The 22,043-nt window shown below is 34.7% G+C and overlaps 1 protein-coding gene across 1 annotated transcript in view; it reads right to left on the reverse strand.

Annotated features, from left to right (window-relative positions):
• Window positions 1–1,316: 1,316 nt before the first annotated feature.
• LOC124359732 (homeobox protein Hmx) overlaps window positions 1,317–22,043 on the reverse strand; it is a 33,420-nt gene continuing 12,693 nt past the window's right edge. Inside the window, exons 2-3 of the mRNA XM_046812720.1 lie at window positions 9,667–9,827; window positions 1,317–3,608 (exon numbers count right to left, since the gene is read on the reverse strand). Of these exons, the coding sequence (XP_046668676.1) occupies window positions 2,767–3,608; window positions 9,667–9,827 (1,003 nt within the window). The 3' untranslated portion in view covers window positions 1,317–2,766. The remainder of the gene's footprint in view (window positions 3,609–9,666; window positions 9,828–22,043) is intronic.

Here is a 22,043-nt window from a genome sequence, read left to right on the forward strand (position 1 = left end):
ACGGTGAATGGGCAGCCATCTAGAGACAGTTCCAGGAAATTGAACGGTCGAGGAGACGGGCAGCATTTGTCGGCTTTATCTTGTTTGGGATAAACAAACACCTGTAGGTCAGTTAGTAAATTGGGCCCATTAATCCTTCGTTGGTTAAAAGGGCATTAATTGGCATGGGTGCGGGCCCTAGGCTCTATAAATCTAACAGCATCTGCTGCTCACCTGCACGGCTGCGAATCCGTTGCCCTAAATTAATAACCACTCTTCGATCGGTCAATTATAACGTCGGCCCACTAATGTTCCGTCGTAATTATTGCTAGACGTGCTAAACTAATTGTTAGTTGTCTTTGTTTTACAATTGATGCCGTTAATAAGGGTTAAGTGGGTGATTTAGCCTTCCAAGTTTTGGTAGGTCAATTTATTATGTTGAATGCACACCGCGGCGATGTTGAACAATCACTGCTATATTGTATTTATTTAGATGTAATAAATACATTGTATTGTGCATTAAATTTTAATTTAATTCTAAAAATATTTACAAAATATGTTTTCTTATCAAACCACTTAAAGTTGGCCCAATCGGTTTTTGGATTGATATTTGTTGTCAGTTTTTAAGGATATTTTGGTCATAGTCCTTTAAGAAACTATTTCAGAAGACGGGAAAAACTAAAGTTTTCATTATTTCATGAATATAAAAACATTAAAGCTATAATTCCTGATCATACTTTTAAAATTTTACATTTTATCTTGAGCCATTTTTATTCAGGCTTGATTAAAAAATGGCTAAATTTCCTACTGTAAACGCATTACATTCCTCATGGTATGATTAAACGGTCTTTAAGAAATGTGTCTTCAATGCCTATAAATTAAAAATAAACCGAATCCACAACGTCAAAAACAAACAATTTAACTAGGTATTCAGTTTGTGAAATCCGTACACAGATAAAATATAACAAATAGTTTATATACCTATTCTGTTTTTAGATCATTTTAACTGAAATTATTGTAGGTGCTAGTCAATAAATAATAATCCTAGTATCTATTCACTGACCAAATTTAATTAAGGGCATTCATGAGTAAAACCCCTATAATAAATATATAGGTATATAATGTCGAAGTAGTCCGATGTATAATACATACGCACGAATATAATATTTCAATTTTTTTAAAGATTTCATACTGACTAAATTTAAAATAATAAATATGCATCTTTTATGAGCAAATCTTTCCATAAGTAAATTTGATTAGCACGTGCTTTTTAAAGTATTTTCAGGAGAACTCGCAGGTAGCAAAGGACCGTTCTTCTGGGATTAGTAATAAAAACATGTTCTGGTTGAGAGTCGAGAGTTGTATTGTTTGAAAATGTACATGACACATAATAAGCAATAGGTGACAACAACAACTAACATAGTACATATATAATACATCACTTGGTAACCTTACATCACCTATGTACAAAACTTTGATTACTGTTGTTATACATACATTCATCGCATTGAAACGTACTATTATTTTAATGTATATTAATAATTAAGTTTTAAATTGAGAGTTAATTTTAAGTACAAATCTACCCATACAAATCTTTATAGGGAAACATAAACAATTATTTTATAATTGCGAATTTTGAAATTAATACACTTATGAACAAATTTTAATCCCTTATTAAATTTAAAGTATTTCTATACGACCAAAGCTAACACAAATTGAGAAATTAAACACTGTTTTCTCAAACGTTTACTGAATTCCATAATTTAAGGTACTACTGAAATTTCATACTTTCATAAACTCAAAACCTAAGCAAAGTGAATAATTCAAAATTTCCCATTATTCATAATTTGTTCAATGTAATTTTGTTTTAAATCTAAGAAAAATAAATTAAATTCAGCTTCTCAGTTATAGTAAACAAAGTGAAAAATACTGATATAAACTAAATAAATACTACAATTTAAATATATTATTATCACAAATTATAAACTATGCACTATACATTTGGTACAAAATTATCAATCGAGATCGATGTATGTATTTTGACTAGTTAACCCCTATTTACAGATTGAGACCGTCCTAACCACATATTCCTAATCTCATAAACAGTATGTATCTCACAATACAATTTTTTAAAGAAATCTAACTAGGACGTCGAAAATTCAACACCTTTGCTTCTTTTGACAATATTTTGCCCAAAGTTTGTAGCAAATTTTCATTAAGAAAATCTTAAATTAAATTGCTGTGCTGGTCAAATTTACTATTCCTGAAGATTTAAATATTAAATTTAAAATTAAGATGTACGGTAATATTAACATTTAAATTAAAACGTATTATTAAAGAAAACGTATTGTTTTTATTGTGCTAATTCTATGACAGGGCTCTCCACCATTAGGATACTGTCAATCTGTTTGACACCAATTTCGTCCTTTTCCTCGCTTGGTAAGAAGTCATGTCTGTCCACTTCTTTTACTTGTCATGTCTGTTTCACTGTTGTAATGGTCTTTAAATTCAAAACACACAACACATAAGATTGATTGATCCATTGGAGTTTCTTCACTTAGTGAAATACTAGAAGTGTGGGAGACAGTAATAACGAGGACGGCAAGGCAAGGAGTCGTCGTGAGGAAGGATTATTTCACTGATGAATAATGACCCTTTGTAAATTTTTCATCAGACCGACAGAGTTCAAGAGATAGGAGGCAAGTCTGAGAGTGGCGGATGGAAATAGTCTTGCCGATAGAGTTGATTCGGTGAGAAAATTTTGGTGTCAGAGACGTTAGGTAGGCTTCAGACTAGACTAGGTAGCGGTGCTCGTGGTGGTACAGGACTAGAAGACTGTGTGGAGGTCGGAGGCGTGTGGTGGTGATGGTGGTGGTAGTAGAGAGAGGGGTATGTGGAGGCCGAGGTTACAGGGGCCGTGAGGTGGTGTTGGAGCCCAGGGGTGGATGTAGCCTCGTGGTAGAGTATGGGTACTCGCACTAATCTCTGGGCAGCTTGCGCCATGTTAGCTGCCTCTAACTCGGCAGCCAGCTGTCTCTTCCACTTGTTTCTCCTGTTTTGGAACCAAATTTTTACTTGTGTCTCCGTGAGATGTAGGGACGCCGCTAAGCCTGCCCTTTCTGAACTGGAAAGATACCTCTTCATGTCGAAAGTCGATTCCAACTGGAACACTTGACTTCTAGAAAACACAGTTCTTGTCTTCTTTTTCCTCTTATTGTTGTTATTCAACATGCTTCCGTCCTTCTTGTCATCCTTGCCGTCCAGATCGTCCTCTCCATCGTCGCCGTCATCGCCGTCCACCACCATATCGTCCTCGTGTCGTCTCTCCGACATGAAGCCGTGGATGCCCTTCTGGCTGGCCGCGGCCAACTGGAGGTAAGAGTCGTGTTGGTGCATGAAGCTCGGCCCTAGCAGTGAGCTGAGGTGATGGTTGGCCAAGGGCTGCCTGGGAGGCGTCACCTCCTCACCCAGGGAAGACGCCGGAGAGTGCCTGTGGGGGTCGGTTCCGCTGGTCACCAAGGGTTCTCTGGCTTGGGTGCTGGAGGGGGTGATAGGAGAACTGCTGCGGGGTCCGACACTGTGAGGGGTACTGGGCCGGCTCGTCTCCTCGTTCGTGGTTGTCGATCCTCCTGTGGAAAATACATATCCTGTTAGATGGTACTAACATTCAAATAACCAAAGGTCAAGACTATAAAAGTTATACTTCGTACAAGTATCAACACTTCCTGCAGTACTTTAAACGTTGAAAATTATAAAGACTATTTCAAAGTTTGGAGATCCCGTCGTACAACTCGGTGTTGGATACTCATGCAAAGTCTAATGAATTATAAATATAAACTAAAGAAAAGGCGGATTAGTTAACCGCTCTCAATCATCTCCCACCGAGGCCCACATCCGGTTGCTGCCAGGTACTCAAGCCCTCTAAGATTAATTAATCGACTACAAAAAGACACAACTAATCAAGGAAGTATCTATAAGGTGATCGTTATCTTTACAAAACAAACACATCAATCTCACACATGACGTATGCAAGTAAACTGCCTTCAATATTATTTCGGAGGATACAACTTCATTGAAAGAACTGTAATTAAGGAAAGTGCATGATCAAGGGTGCCCAGGAAGGGAATCAATACGCCGTACGAAGCCTTTCAAAACTATCGGCCGAAGCCTCACGGGGACATTCCTAGACCGTTTGTCAACCGATCACCCTTGACGTCCTGCTGACAATTAAGCCCTCTCAGCCACACGATATTCTCTGTGTGTTATGTAGTCGGTGTGTTTCGGTGAGATATTCGGAATGTGTTTACTATGTGTGCTTTGTTACATTTTATTACTTTCGTACGTATGCAAATTTGTTTAGTAAATCGGTATCTTTTATTTTATATACGTACTTGGGAGTGCCGATGGCCGAGCGGTCTTAGTCGTTGGACTTGGGTCTGAGTTAGAGATAGCGCAGGTTCAAAATCTGTCTGTGACCGTTGCATTTTTTATCAGTACCATCGACCTTGTATTGTATCGACACTCCCCCTTATTCTGTTCGATAAGATCCTCGCACAGGCCAGTGGCCCATGAGGACGGACAGAATAAGGCTTAAAAGGGGATCGGTCTCCCCTTAAAAAAATAAATAAAAAAATAATAAAGGGCTTATGTGTGTTAAGAGCCTGGTGTAGTAAATCGATCTTGAGTTTTTACCTCATAATTAGATACAACTTTGGGCTTTTGTATACCCTTATTTTTGATCGTAGCATTATGGAATATAGCTACTTTTAAATATATAATTAATGCGCCATATTTTTAAGTTTTCTTATAAAGTGTAAACTTCACAAGATGAATTATAGAATGATGCTTGGTTTCTTGCTGAATGACAACAAAATAGAAAATAAAAGGGGTTTGATGCATATTAATCACATCTTTTAAAACATATTTCAACCATGTGACTACATCTATAAATAGGGGCATGCTATATTTAGGTTCAATAATGTTCTGATCCAAAACCAAGACGGCCTTCAGTACAGACGACTCGTAAAATATTTCTAATATTTTTAAAATGTTGCACTAATAATACAGATACGTGCTTTACGTACGAATCGAATTTGGCAAGATACGTCTATTTTAGTACGCATGTACGTGCAGACTAGGGCTTTATCACAGTGTTATTCATGAAACAATTACGTCACTTTTATAGTTTTAACGGGAAGTACTCAATGAGTCACTAACAGTAGTGACTAACCGATTCCGACTAATCATTACACGAGACGTGTCGTTTCAAATATTAACATTTAGTTTACTCGTTTCGTTATGAATAAAATCAATAAAATACCTGATTTATTAAAATTATTTATAGACTTACAGACATAAAAATCAATATTATAAAATTATTTAGCTGAAATAGAAATTTTATGAAAATTTCAAAGGAACACGCCATTGTAAAACTTCTAAAATACTAGTACCATTCCAGAGGAAACTCCTTATTTATTGTCTTAGTTATTACCCTGCTAAAGTAGCATGTAAAGCAATTTCTAGCCTGGAGTATTACTAAAATAAAAAAAAAACATATTAGTATTACTAAGAGTTCTCTCCTATAATCTTTCACCGTAAGAGATTATTTTCTACGGGCGTATATAGCTGTTACTATTTTATAGCAGATTGTTCCAAAATCATTTCGATCATGAATACTACAATAGTCTCAAATGGCTACCGAACAGAGAACAGTTCAGAAAGATTTTAATAAAACAAGGAGCCAATCCTGAGAGCAAGTTCTGGCCCGGAAGTTCCTTGGAAATGATCTTAAGTGCCTCGTCCATATTTAATGGGAGAAGTCGACTGCTTTGTCGATCTGGGAGTTGAACGCTTATTTTCTGGAAATTGTTTTCAACCTCTTAATTTATGTTTACTAATTTAAATATCATTCTTTTTATAGAACTGCATATAAAGAGAAGAACGTAAATAACGAGCTGGGATAAATTTATATTCGGTTTCAGTATAATGCAAATGGTTTGAAACAATTAAATAAAAACTTAAGCGAATTTTAAACAAGTGAATTAAGTTTAAACATTATATGACAGAAAACCAAGTCCCCCTCACCCAACTGAAGTTTAATTAAATTGTAATATTATTTATTTCTCGACTCAGTAATAACTTAAAAGTATATAATATTTGATGTCGTAATATGTTACAATATTTAAGGGATACCATAAGTAAATATTGGTAACTTTTTATTCTAATTAGGACCTTATTGTTGAATTGTTTGGAGAAATATTGAAAGGCGTACGTTTTAAATCATTTCAACTATTTATTACAAATTTACAGAAAGCAAGTTTGTTTAATATATAGATAATTTAATAGTAGCCTTTACTCTAACATTTTCCCGAAGAAAAGTAAAGAGTCTCTAAGATCCAATATCAATAATAAGGAATTTTTCATCGTATAAAAATACTAAATTAGCTTCATGGGTTTAAATTTATACAAATGTTAGCTTAGTTCTTTTATGTTGCTACAGCAAGTACTAAATATTTCCAGAATTTCATTGTGTTCAGAATGTTTCAGCGCGGTGTGATATGGAAAACTTACATTGATATCGCATTTTTCTGTCCAGAAAAATTAAAATACTACATCCTACTCACTATTTTCTCCATTTCAGTGTAAAACTTAACTTTTTATGAAAACTTTCGATTTCAAGGCAAAATGGATATAGGTCTGTAATTCATTATTGTCTTGTAGGTCTTTCCATTCGTTTCTGTAAGCCAATATTTCATCGTTATCTTGTACGTCTTTCCATTCGTTTCTGTAAGCCAATATTTCATCGTTATCTTGTACGTCTTTCCATTCGCTTCTGTAAGCCAATATTTAGAAACACTGATAATTTAAAATAGTGGGTGACACAGAGGTTCCCAACAAGGTCTTTCCATTTTTCCTACTGACTTTAGTTAATTAAATAGCACTTCCCTTTGGCAGAGTTTCGGCAAACAAGACCCGGAGGGGCTGCGCGGTTTGTCGACTCAGACGGTTGCTGCTGAGCGGATTACTGCAGAGGTGTTGACGCCAGAACTGGGTCGAGTGGCCGGCACTTGTACGGTAGCACAGTTTGAATGTAACGCCCCATATAATCAGCACAATCCGGGCTTCCTCAGTGGCCGACTACAATAACAGTTTACCCTTCCACCACCACCACCACTCATGTCTACATTAGTTTGTGCAATATCCCGCAGATTTCCTTACTGGAACTAGTTCTTCCTTAGCAGTAATAAAATCCATGAAACGTTGGTGTTACTTGGAAGGATCAAATGGAAATAACTGTGGTTTACCAGACTTCAGGAAAGAAGTAAAAACAGTTATAGCAGCCAAAAATAAGATGGTATAGTGTAAGAAATGGCCATATGGGCCTTACTTGACATATATAAATTATTATTTTTCAGTTCATTTCAAGCCATTGACAATATTTGAAAACACATAGAAATTGCATACATATACATAAGAAAAACAGAAAATCAGTGTTCATTTTATTAATTTTCTAGTTACCAGAAACCCTTATCCGAAACCGCTGATTGATAAAACAACAAAACGAATATAAATCAAACCAATAATAATATGACAAATAAATACCATAATCAACAAGTTTATAATCAGCTGTGAGTTAAATATTTGTACATTTTGACATAGAAAATACATTTTGTTTTTAATAATCTTAAGTTTAATTCGTCTGGTTGCCTTAATTTTAAAATTTAATTAAGGTACTATTTCACCATTTATTAAATTAATTAGGTTGAGGTTGGGATTGGGCTTTTGATAATTGGTCATTCTTACTCTTTATGAAGTGATAGTTTTGGCAACATAATCTTTTAGTCAATCTACAGGTTATAGTTGATAAATTGTAATTTTTTGGGGGGGGGAGGTTTTTTAAAGATTACAAGGGATAAGATTGCAGATTACGAAACGTAGTAATATTGTTTTCTTAACAATTACAACTGTCCGGAAAAATCGTGTTTCCTTTACAATCTAAAATATATCCACTTTGATTATATTCTCCCACAAGATACATTTACGGACGTTTCCCTCCAGCTGAAGTTCAAAATTTATATTCGCAAACTTCAATGAGTTTGGTTTGAAGAAAATAAATTTTAAACGAACATCAGGCTTCCGTATTTTTGGGTCATCCGATAAGAAGACATGTGAATCAAAAATTCGTTTAGAAATCCAGTTAGTTTTCAGCTATTACATAAAGCCCTTTTGGCGAGCTCAGGCCCGGAAGCACGTATGGAACACCTCAGCACAAGTGGTTAACCATTGCCCTCGCTCCTACGGCTTCCGCTTACTCGATTTGTGCCCACTCACACACTTTTACAGCAGGCCTTCTTTAATTAGATTTTAAGTAAACAGCGAAGCCGTTTTAAATACTTCTCTCTCTGGCGGCTTATGGAACCCTCCAAGTGTCCCGTCAACTTATCGGTTTTCGCTTTGTTGTTCGTTTGTCTTTCGACGTTTTTAAACCTCTCTTTCAACTTGCCTCCTGTCAACATCATTATCTCATTACTGCGTATTGACAGTGCTATTTATTCTGTTTGGTTTTTATTAACACAAGAGTTTTTGAATGGATTGTTTTGAAAAATTGTTCAGAATTGATAAAATTTAATAAATGCGTCATTCAGATTAAATATAGTTTCTTAATGGAACAAAATGTATTGCTTCAATTTATTTATTTATTTCAAAAATTAAAAATGTTCAATTTTGTATCCATATGCTTGTGCCAAACCGCTTATTTCCCCATGCAGTTTATTGTTTATTGTCTTTAATACTCAGTTATAATGGTAGCAGGAAGGCATATTAGTAGGAAACTAAGTACAAGAGTAAGGTTGAGAACTATTTCAGATACTGAACAAACCAATACGTAACGAAAGAGTAATCGCACATACAGACAGACGAAAGGGCTGCACTTTTACCTTTCGACCACCAATCAGTAGATATCTACTATGGATCAATAATCTATGTACTTAGACTCAAATCTCTAGGACATTGCTATCAAGAGTTACATACTTATTGACGGACTGCTCGTTGACCTTTTGATCCCCGATTCAAAATGGTTCTTCCTTTGGATCAAGAGGAACCTATATAACAAGTTTCAATGGACCTATATTTAGGACTTTTTCAATGGTCTTAGGTCTCTAGGGTGTCTCCATCAAGATTTATCGCACAGACGGACATATGTACGGACTTTCTTTAGACCTTTTGACTTCAAAATCAATGGGTTCTTCTTTCCATCAAGGGGTTCCATACAACGATTTTATTAAGTTTCTAGGAACTTTATTACCGGTACGGAAAACGGTATGATTTTAAGAAGACGATTTCAGCTCCTTACTAATCGAAGTATGCAAGAATGTAAAAACTCCTAATAATGGGGTGAACACATTTATATCCATTATTTCAATTCGTTATGCCTAGGCTTAAATTGCAAAGTTAATATTTTATTAACAAATGGAAATTTTATCACTTTCTGAGAACATTTTCGGCGTAATATGTCAAGAAAATGCAGAAGGGTCGAGATAACAACCATCAATTGTTAATTATAATGTGAAAATTGAAAAATCCATAAGTCGGATATTAATAAAGTAATTATATTCTTTAAAAGCATGTTTAGATAAAGCAACATTGAACCGCATTATTCTATGCTATGATATAGGATAACAACGTCACCTGTAGGACTAGTAGTAGGAGGGGGCTGGTGTAACCTGGCCCATGCTGCATACCAGGGCTTGTCCGGTGACTGACCGGGGCCGGGGGGATAGACGGCTATGAAGGGACTTCGCCCACTGGCCGCCGCCGCCAGAGCATTGAAGTGGGACATCAGACCCAGTCTGCAACAAGAGGAATGCTTAGTACTGGAAACCTGCGTCACAGACAGAAAAAGGAATATCTCTCGATTGCCGACAATGCCAGCTGTTACTTTGGAATGTTTATGGATTCGAATTCGCCCATAAATTCAAGCAGACTGCACCTGAAAGATACCGGAAACAAATTAACACATATTTCAAATTGACATGAAAAACGTTCGTTAAAGCGAATTGCCAACAAGATATTGTTCTCCTTGTTTTTTAATACGCTGTTCCTATTTCAATTATACGAGTAGATACCAGGAACTTAACCTTCTTTGAAAGTCATCTTGTAGACTTGAACTGTCTCTTTTTTTGTCTAAATACTTACTTTAAGATGAGGATATTCCTTTCATAGTTTTATTCTCCTCGCCATCAATGCTAACAAGAATTTCCTGTTCCAGAAGTTCCTCAGGCCAATTTGGTGTTTCGGATTTGTAGGAAATTCTTTAATTCTAAAAAAGGTCTATTTGGTCAAAAATTAACTTTTAAACGGATTAACACAGTTCCATTTGTTGGAAATCGATAAATAAATAAACTAATTTGGACGGACGAGAACCAAAAGTAAAGAATGCACCGCCAAATCTTCGTCAGCGCAAAGAGAAGCACTGTTTGCACCATCTAATTCTCATTTGATTTTATGTTTAACAGTTGTGAAGAACTTTGTTTTCTACTTTTTACTGAAGCCACTAACGTTAATTTTCTCAGCACATAACTTGTCTTCAAGTCAGTGAAGGCAAATGCCTGAAAGGTTTTAGCGCTTAGAAACTTAAGCGCTCACTTTGTTTGCATTCCAGTTGTGCACTGTGGTCGCAGACCTTTTAAACTTGCAAACAGATATAAATATACGCTATAAAAGGTTTCTTTTATATATTAAAAGATAATTACTAGCACAGCATACAATTTAAATACTTTAATATCCCTTTTATGTTTGTGTACTTTTTGTTTTAATTTAAGTTTTGTAAGAAAAAGACTAAATGAAGTAAACTTTAATGGCGATGTGCCGGGTAATTCCTGAGATATGCACTAAGTACAGGCTGTAAAGAAAACAAGTAGGCCTACATTTGATTCGTAAAATATTCAATTGTTGTACTGTTTATGATGGCTTTAAATACAATTTTCAGCACACTGCATGAAAAATATGTGTATATTATACGTGCACAGTCAAAAATATTGTTCATTTTCTTAGTCCTACAAAAAAAGCTTAACTTAAAAATAAAAGATTAAACATTTGTTTAGATTAAGTATCATTATTTTTAATTCCTATTTGCAGAAAAATTAAAAAGTATCGTTCAGTAGTTCACTAGTGCAAAATTGCTATTTTGGTACATGATCGTATTTACGTATTCGAATTCGCCTCTAAACCGCAATCCAATTAGAAATATATCTTACTTTACATATTAATAATAAAATACACTACTTTATACCTACTGTAAAATGTTTACTCTTTTGCACATATTTAATTTATAGTTTTTGTTTTTTAGTTTAAGAATGTACATATACATGTTTGAATGATATTAGTAGCTCTTACATCTCACAACAGTGGAATTAGTAAATGGCATAATAATCTTTAATATATTTTTTAAATCTTATAAATCATTGCACTAACAAACTTTAAACCACTACTTGTAGACATTAGAGCAAAAATAATTTAGATTGTTAAGTCAGAGATACCACTTGTTATCGGTGTATAAAACAAGCCTTATTAAGACGAAACAATACTAAAACTGTTAAAGAATAAAGTAACAAAGCAAAGAGAAGCACTGTTTGCACCATCTAATTCTAATTTGATTTTATGTTTAACAGGTTTGAAGAACTTGTTTGAAAGGTTTTAAATTGAGTTTTACCACTTGTTATCAGTGTATAAAACAAGCCTTATTAAGACGAAACAATACTAAAACTGTTAAAGAATAAAGTAATCATTGTTATTAGAACAATAGCACACAATACTTTTTGGTACAAATTTAAGAACCGTACATAAGGATAAAATAAAACATATGTTTTCTCGCAAGGGATCAAACCTGGACCTCTTGGTATTAAATAAAAAGGTAAGTGAACAATATTTTGAGAATATATAAAGTATTTTTGCAGCGTTGTGACTTATAAAAGTATGGCGGTAAATGTTGGACTTTAGAGCGAAGCCTGGACTTGCAATTCTAGAGAGAATCTAAAGTGAAGTGTTGAAGTGAGGCAAAGTACGTGCCACTGAATGTTTATTTAGATCTAGAGTGCTGTAAATGGCGGCAATTGGATTGAGTGGCGAGCACTTGACTGAAGAGCTGAGAAAGCACTTTGGCGCCCCCAGTGGCCCAACACTTAAGTTCAAGTGCCCGTGTACAGGCATCCATTTCAATACCACGTCGAACCTCTCTTATGCATATTCCCACCTGGAACAACCCCCCCCCTGCCACTGCCACCCCCTTGATCTCTTCTACGCCAACATTTACATCCACTTCCTCACCAAACTATTACGTTTAAATAAAACATCAAATCATGTATTAAAACATAAAGAAGATCATAGTATTTTTAATAATTTACTCTACAAAAATTTATTTGGTTTCAACCATTTAACATCTATTTTATGTATTGATATAATTTTTAAACTTACATCATGTATAAGTGTACTTTTAATCGACGTTACGTATTTCAATAAGAACATTTAAAAACATATAAAACATTTGTATGTGTCTTGCCCGTGATTACTACACAACTTATACGTTTATAAATAAATGTATAGATTCCAAAGATTCATAAAAATTAATTATGCACTCATAAACCGCAAAAACACTTTTTAAATATTTATTTTGCTTAGTGAACGATAAATGAATATTATAAATGTTAAACTTAAGAGCTTTTAGTAAAACGCTTTTATAAATTTTTTAATTTTTGAATTGGCACTAAAAAACAACAATCAGACCAGCAAGAAATCAAATTTTGCTGAACATTTAATTATATCAAATCTGTTTAAAGAACTTGAAAACAATTTGTTAATGTTAAATTTTGAAACTGAAGATGAGAAAATGAATAGGTAATAAATAATAATTACTAATTATAATGGGCTATAAAACGGTCCTAAAAATTTGATGAATACTACGCAAGTCAATAATAAAAATCCTATTTTAAGAAAAATATGTAAATGAAAAGAAAGTCTACACAAAGTGTATGAATATTTTACCAAGTACATCACATAGTATAATGTAACTGTGTCCTAGATTTTTATCTGTGTATTATTATTGTTACTATCTTATTATATTTTGAGGTTAATTTACTGTTACTGTCACCATGGCCTTCGATCTGAAACATGTGAGTGCAATATTAAAAAAAAAGTTAAGGTTGCTTTATCTATGGTTCTTAATAATATGTTTGTTTATAAATAAACATATTAAGAGAGGGTAAGTGGAAGAGAGAATTGTTAAGTCCTAATTTCGCCTCTATAAATAAAGACATTTTTCATCATACGAGTATTTTATTTTATAGTATGCCTATTGAGTGAATTACAATAAGTTCATCTTTTTATCGTATGATTAAATGAAAATAATATTTTCTGAATACTTAAACCAAATATAATTATTATTCTCTTACCTTAACAGAAGTATATAGAATGCATTAGTATTGTTGCTGATATGTGTCGATTCTTAATGGAATTGGAGCAAAACCAAACTAACCTAACTTTATCTAGAAACGAATGCTGAATGGCTAACTGATAACGAGGCGATAAGATACCGCTGTGGATAATTTAAGCACGATTATTGCATCTTTGTGACATTTAATCGAACAAATTACATATACACTTTACATTACTAGTGCATATTATTGTTGGTTGTCTGTTAGAAAGTATTTAAATGCATACGCCTACTTATGGATGACTGAGTAAAGCAGACTTAATTCAATGTTACAAGAGATGCCGCAAGTTTACTATAACGATAGGAACAATCACTACCCACCGCCGCGGCGGCGGTAATGAATTAGGCAGAGGCGAATAAAGGGAACTTGTGATCGCGCTGCTCCAACTTTTGCTCTGACGGTACATCATCTTACGGGGAAGTTCTGCCTCTTAAGTGTTCGTGCAAATTTAATACGCTTAGGGCTGCAAGACGTGGGGGAAGGGGAGGTGGGGGCGGAACAGTGTTATTTACAGGCGGCTTATCGATTTAACTCCGCTACTTAGCAAGAAGCTTCTGCGACCAACTTGTTAACTAAGTAACGGAGGTATCGTCTCTGTATAACTCTTGACTTGTCTCGTCGTAACCTCACCTTTCTTATCGTTACAAGGCGGTGAGGTTCTCTACCGACATCATCGCCTCTTACCTCTGCTCCTGTCGAGTATCTAGTTCGGATAGTTTCTTTCAACGGATGTTATCCAGACGTTTGTTATATAATAACGGAGGTATCGTCTCCGAATAACTCTTGACTTGTCTCGTCGTAACCTCACCTTTCTTATCGTTACAAGGCGGTGAGGTTCTCTACCGACATCATCGCCTCTAATCTCTGCTCTTGCCGAGTTTTCAGTTACGATAGCTTTTTTGAACTGATGTAAATCGAGTATTTTTCGGAATTGTAATAACCTTTTTGAATTCCACGACAATCCACTGAGTAAATCATACGATAGCGTACCAATGCACAGCTCATTTGACAGATTAAAATAACACTCGAGCTAATTACTGAATAATTAATAATTAAGTGCCTTCAACCAGAATCGAAGTACGTATATTTTGTACGTATTTGTTAAGTTTAAAGTGTTTGGATGAAATTTAAAAATTAATCTCGCCTTATATAATTTCTTTTCGATGGGTTTGAATATACTACAGTAAAATTTTACAGTTTGACGAACTGCCCATTTGATTACATACATTCCAGTGTAAAAATATGTTTTATTTTAAAATTCATTATTTATGTTTTAAATTTATAGACACTATTCTAAGAAAAAGCTAGGGTTTCTCAAGAAAAGGTTTGATTTTTATTATTCCCTATTTTGTGAGTACTTAAATGAATACTAGAGCTTTCAGAGATCAAAATTCGAGCGATTCTTAGTTTCACACAAGTTTAATGACGATAAAGTCGTTCTCCTTGCAGTTAGAGTAAGTTACGTGCAACTGTTTACGTTCTAGTTTAGATAGTCTACTAGATAACAAAATTGCTTGGTTAACCTATAATTTATATGCTCAGTAGTTTAATATTTCCTAGCTGAAAGCGTAGTCCACGAAATGCAAACATACATAAAATAGAAAGAATACTAAAAGTATATACTTATAGAATGATTCCGATTATTTGTAACAGTTTTATTATTATAATGTAGTTTAATTAAATTACACTAGTCAAAATATACCATTTTATAATATAAATCAAATTAAAAAACTTTTCCCGATAGTGGAAGTATAAAGTATTGTAATCACTTAGATAAAATGTGAAGCATACATTGAGCGAAAAGTAACTGATGATTTTTCTGTAACGCATTTCGTTTGACATTGCATTGTCCATTCCGATTTGGTTCTAGTAACTTACTCTTTCAATATAATTAAATCTTCCGTATAAAAACACAGTAGTGGCAAACCTTATACATTTTTAAATTACTGACGTTATGGAATACCAACGTTATCACTTATCGTTAATTATCCATAAATTAATTCAGTATTAAATATTAAATGAAGCGGAAATGTGATCTGCAGTCCATAACAGCGTCAGTAACCAGTTTCCGGTTTACCACCTCTGAGAAAGTTTTCCATCGGGTCACTGGCCGCGGATACATTACAAGAACTTCATGATGGTTTTATCGAGAAAATCCAACTGTTGACATACAGTTAATCACAATAAAGTTGTGCAATATGATTGTCCGCGCGTTGCCACAAATCAGCAGCTTCACAAGTACGAACTGATCTTCTCCAATCACTTGTAGTCACTGGCCGCGGATACATTACAAGAACTTCATGATGGTTTTATCGAGAAAATCCAACTGTTGACATACAGTTAATCACAATAAAGTTGTGCAATATGACTGTCCGCGCGTTGCCACAAATCAGCAGCTTCACAAGTACGAACTGATCTTCTCCAATCACTTGTAGTCAGTGGCTCGCGGCAACGCGAAATTGGGCTTTGGAAGGAACTTGAAACGAGTGAAAATGTTAAGAGCTGCTCGGTTTATTAAAATGTTTCTGGGAGCTATTAATTATTGCCTAGAGGCCCCCACTATTGTTAGCTGCATAATTGAACACTTGGAAGGAAGAAAAGGGAGGATAAGAAGAAGAAGCCGTGAGGGGTGGAGGGGCGATCTGTCTAAGTGCAGGGGCGAATCATCAAACATTGAAGGGGATTTGTTGTGGGTCGGAGTGGGCCCTCCAGCGTTGGTCGTTGAGAGGCCTCCTAAGGGTGTTTAAAAATATTAGAAGCAGTGAATCAGAGTAAATGAATTTAAGCCTAACTTATGTGAATATTTTATGAAATTGCAAGCAGCAGTGAGGTGTTAACAAGTGGGTCTTAGCTCCAGTGTGAGTTTAGTAAATCATTCTTCCCAGGAATTTGCTGAACTTCGTGTTTTATTTTACTTCTGCCTTACACGAACAAAGGGAAAACGTGTATCAGGTCTGGAGATAAGTAGAAAACATGTTACTTGACCAACTATAAATTTCCACCTTCATCAACAAAACACTTTATATTTGTACTTACTTTGTAAATTAAATGCCTAATTTTAATTGACACTGATTTTGATTTACTGGCAGCCAGGGAACAACAAGGAAAGTCGTAAAACGTTAACGAGCCGCGATCTCGAGGATCAGTGCCGGGAGCGACGGCACAATCAACAAAGCGGGCAGGAGGCGAATACCTTCACGCTCTTGTTGTGACTCAGGCGGGCTCACGAGTAGACGGAACTGCGGCGATCGGTTCCAATAATTAATCTGATACAAGGAAAGCCGTTAGTCGTAATGGGTTTTGCGAATTCTGTCCGGTCAGAAGTTAACAAGACGCATGGCGGACACGGTCGCGTTGTCGGACCGATGGGGGTCCAATTAGCGTGATAAGGCCGGGGTGATAACGACTATCAATTATAGGATGGCTCGGGTGCCCGGGGTCGCGTGTCTCCCGTTAATTTGCCCACAGCCATCTTGATAGCGTGTATTTGTTCTGGCCAGCTGGCGACGCACGGCCCGTGCCGCGTGCGTGTGCGTTGGCGCGCGTGCTTCCGTCTGTTCCGCAATACGCGATAACGTCATTACGTGTAAGCGTTGTCATTGGGCACCGGGGAGTGATACTGTAATTAAATATATTGGCCAGATAATGTGAGTAACATGGCGGTCTCTTTGTGAGCAACAAAATGGCGACGTCTTCGCGGGCTTACCTGCCCCCCTTGCGGGATTAATGCGACATTCAGATGCTAATCCGATACTGGGAGGGTCCTCAGTGCGATCGTGACGTGGGAAATTCAGGAGAGGGATCCAAATTATTATGTGGAAAATAAAAGTAACCGACGCTTAAAGCCGCTGACAAATCTTAAAGGGATGTAAAGTAAATACTGTGTTGAACTAACCTGTGTGTTTGTGTGTGTGTGTGTGTGTTTCTTTTTTTACTTTAAAAGCTTTTCCGCACAAAAAAGGAAATAATATTATGAACCCAAAAATAGAACAGCCTATTCTACGTTTTTAAGGAAAGTAAATTTAATGTTATTTAAGCAAAACACAATAATAATAATACTTAGAGAAGCTGATTTAACTCTTACTCGTTATTAAGCACACGACTACTAAGTCCTTCTAAAAAACATATAGACTTAAGAATTGGTACAAAGAAGACCAAAGGTCTAATGGCATCAAAGGTTTTACTAAAAAGGTCAAAGAGCTATCGGTAACGATTATGCAATTTAGATAAACTCAAAATAAACGCATTTTTAATTAGGTTGCCAAAGGATATGATGAATTTATTTTAATGGACTAGTTATTTCACAAGACGATGTAATATTATGTTGTACGTGTATGTTATATTGGATGTTTTCACTGAGGTTTGCGACACGTGCTGTGGGTACCTCGATATTCCGTTATGTCGGTGTATTCCTATTGCCTATTATCGCGTGTTTACTGTGGATCTGAAACCGGGTGTGGGAATGAAAGGAGTAAGAACTTTTATTTTGAAACATAATTTTTATCTAGATAAACGTTGTACAATCTATAATAAATAAATATCTTTCTCATGCTTACAAACACGTATATTTAATACAAAAATTACGAATAACAGTATCGTATTTTATTAATTAAATAAAAGCACTGGACATTAAAAATAATAAAATAACGTGTTACATAAACGGCAGGAGAGAACACAACAGTGAAGGAATGCAGTTAGGAGTTATAATGATAAACAGAGAGCAAGCTGGAGGGACGCCTCTGGGAGGGAGTTGTAATGAAAATGCATTGCCACTGTTTTGAGGCGCGCAGGTACACCTTGTTAACAAGGGCCGACGGCTTTTAATAATTCTGCGCCGTTAAGCGACATTCACTCGCGCCTTTGCGATTAAAATATAATGCCACCGCGTCGGTTAAGGCGATTAAACTTCAATAGTAGTCTAGAATTGCAGTATCACCGCAGTGTAGTTTGTAGTTTGGTGAGGCGTTCGTAAAGAATCATTGGATTTGATATACATTGGGACTGAAACTATTCTGGCTCCTAGGTGACTTTATTCAGGGCGGTGTTTATATCAAAGATAACAAATTAGGTTAATTACTGATTTTTAAATCATGCAATTTTTATTCAGTATACTACTATTCACGGTTGTCAGAAATCCTAAATCAGTATAAAAACAGAAAACTTGAAAGTCGAACAATTGATTTTCGATTAGATTATGTGTTTTGTAAATGTACAATTATAACTGTTTTACAATTTTGCAATGCTTACACAAGACAATTAGAAGAGATGTTTGATAATTGCACTAAAAAATTGCAGGCGTTTAAAGAAGAATATGTGTGATATGAAATGTTTACAAGTATGTATATTTTGGCTAAAGGCAATAAGATGATTTTATATAAAAGTAATGTAGTTCCTTAAGTAATATTTTATTTAAATTCATGAAAGTAACTGCATGAATGTTTCTCATAATAAATCGCTAAAAACATGTCCTTTGCTGAAGTTCTAACTCATATACGGATTGTAAAAACCCTTCCTCATTATCCGTTTTTCTTTAGCCCTAATTGATTACAAAATTGTCAAAAATTCCTTGATTCAAATTAAATATGAATCATCTTGGAGCGATATAAATATGTTTTGTCATCTAGGAAGTAATCTTTACGAAATAAAAAGAACAAACACATCCAAAAGGTGGCTTCAATAGTCTTTTTGGCGCCTAAACCTGCTGAAGTAGTAACGCTGGTTTTCTCTGCGTAGTTAGCTCATTCATTCCGATATTCAATCTCGTGTTGTTCATATATTTTTAAATAAGATACTTACTATAAGATACTATAACACTATTCATAAGAATTTAAAAAATAATTGCAAAATAAATGCCACCAAAACAACCAAAATCCGCTGACTATAATTGTCTTTCATTATTAATATGATTAATAAATCTCTAATGTAATAGTTCTAATCATAACGGTTTGTTTCAAATACGCATCTAAACGTAAGAGTTGAAGTTTGTCATCTCTTAGCCGTTTTCTGCCCCGCAATAATGGAGGATAACGAAAAATGAACTCGAGACAACAGGCCTATCACGAAAGCTCTTGAAAATCTCCACAGGCGCTCATGAATCTCAATATATTCTAGAAACCCAAAGTCTGTTTGCTCAGTATAAGAGCACAACCTGGACTCGCTAGAAATTGATAGGAGAATTTTTTCTAAGAAAGAAATCGATTATTACCCATGCTGGATAGTGTTGGTGAAGGTTGTAATTTGAGGTATCAAAAGGCTTCAAAATATGAAAATATAATATGCTTTTCTCACATTATATTTTTCCCAGCTTGGAACACTTAAAATCGACTGTTAGACACATAAATAATCCTCATTACATCGTCAGACAATTAGATAAAGATAAAGAAATTGGAAATCGGCAATTTAAGGCTCTAAATATAAGTTGACATTGATTAAACACTTATTTACGTATATGACGGTTAGTCTTAATCGTTTTAGGCTAAAAAAATATGGTCCAAAACCTTTTTTATCATTTTATATTTGAAACCAACAAATACGCTCCAATATTCGCTCTTTACCAAAAGTAGGGTGGCTGACGATTTATCGATTTATTTTATAGGGGAAATCTCTGTATCGATTTCAAGAAAAACCAAACTGAATGCTCATACAGTGTAAATTTGATCTCGGCCCCTTGAAAAAATATGAATCAGGCAATAGTATATAACTAGTCGTAACTCGATCTGGAAAGACTTAGATTCTAACAAGTACGTCGTGAAACAGGATGTGACGGTTACAATATTGTGGTTCATTACCCAAAGTAAATTATACGGGTGAAATAAATGTAAACCTTGATCAGATTGAAATATTTCAGTTTGTGGCATTCACATTTGAAAGAATACTTAGGTACGATCTACTATAGAACAAAACAAATAAATATTTGGATTCCCTACTAAACCCGTATCTCTCCATCAATAATGTTTGACCGGTAAGTATGTATTGTAAGGCCCTCCAGCCATAGTGAAACATTTTGCTATAAATCTGTCATATCGTACTGAACAAATATGTCCCTATTGATAGTTAGTACAGCCGCCGGCTACTGCATATAATAACTTATTTGAAGCGAACATCAAACATGGAAATTAAAGATAACAGATATTTATTCGCACATAAAATTTAGCAAATACAGAAGTTTTTCCGGTCATGTAGGAGAATTCAGTTGTAACAACGTACTAATATTGAAATCATATTATTCGATAGTGACAAAAACTTATAAAGGTACCAACGCAGCACTTTAAACTATTAAATCACTGAGTCTTTGTCTTTTTCTTGTACTCTTAGAGCTTTTTAGAATTCCACTTCAGATTCTAAACTCTTAGTTAGGTCAAATTTTGAATTGAAGTGTTCTAACTTTAGAGCGTTTAAACAATAACAAAGACAAATATTTAAGTAAAATGTGAAAGTAAAATTAAAAACTTCAAAGATTGTTTGAATTTAATCTTTTTTTTTGTGGTAACGTATTTTCTTTGTTTAATGTCCACTATTACATATTTAAAAATATAACATAAACTAAATCATGATGATTTAAGAAACCCGTAATTCTAGGCAACCACATTAAATTTAAAGATAAATTAAATAAATTTTAATTTTAAGAAGAAATTGACGAATACGTAAAAGTTTACACAGTTACTGTACGTAAACAGAATCTAAGTTTAAAATATGAAAATATCGCACTGTCTATATGTGGAGTAGAGTTTGTTTTAAATAATTTAATCAGATTTAACTTAGATTTTAAACAATAATTTTTCGTACTAACAAAAAAAAACCATTTGAAGTGAAGTGAAGGTGAAACATTTTCAAAATGTGAAATTGTATAGCTATGTGAAAGATTTGTTTAATGAGGTATTAAATTAAATTTTTTAAATTAAATATTACCTATGTAGTTATTATTAAGACGTTATTGTTCCTGTATCTTATATTAATTGGCATATGATTGTCATTGTGTAAAGGATAATTCAAACATAGAATTATTCAAGCATTAGTTGATACTGTTATGCATTTGATTTGATTGAGAGTCAAGAGAATCACTAGCCAATAAAATTGGGAGTAAGGCTTAACTCCTTAACCGAGAAGGTCGATTTCCGGGAAAGTCAATGGAAGTTGTGAGCTTGGACTGTTTTATTTTAAATGCGCTTAGAATAATCAATTAAGATGCCCTTAGCGTATAATGAATACACATAACAAGTGTAGAACTATTATTTTCTATCCAAGAAACAAATAAAGGTTTCATCATTTTATACCTATTCATTTAAATGTCAAAGGTGTCACATATTTTAACGTGTTTAAGGTTACCCCTGAGGGTTTCTCCTCAGCGGTGTAGGGAGAATTATTAGAACATTTATAAATGACCTGTTACGATGACGATACGCCTCAAGTGACAAAGTTATCAGTGTTTATCCTAGCCTATAGCGAATAACAGGTTATTACGGAAACATATAGCCTATCCATTGTAAAACAAGAGTTTCCTGGGCCCATCTAGACCAGTGAAGACCGCTGAAGAGGGAAATTAACTGGAACAAATAATACAGACGGTACGCATAACAG

The sequence above is a fragment of the Homalodisca vitripennis genome, chromosome 4 (assembly GCF_021130785.1).
Source record: "Homalodisca vitripennis isolate AUS2020 chromosome 4, UT_GWSS_2.1, whole genome shotgun sequence".
Lineage (NCBI taxonomy): Eukaryota > Metazoa > Arthropoda > Insecta > Hemiptera > Cicadellidae > Homalodisca > Homalodisca vitripennis.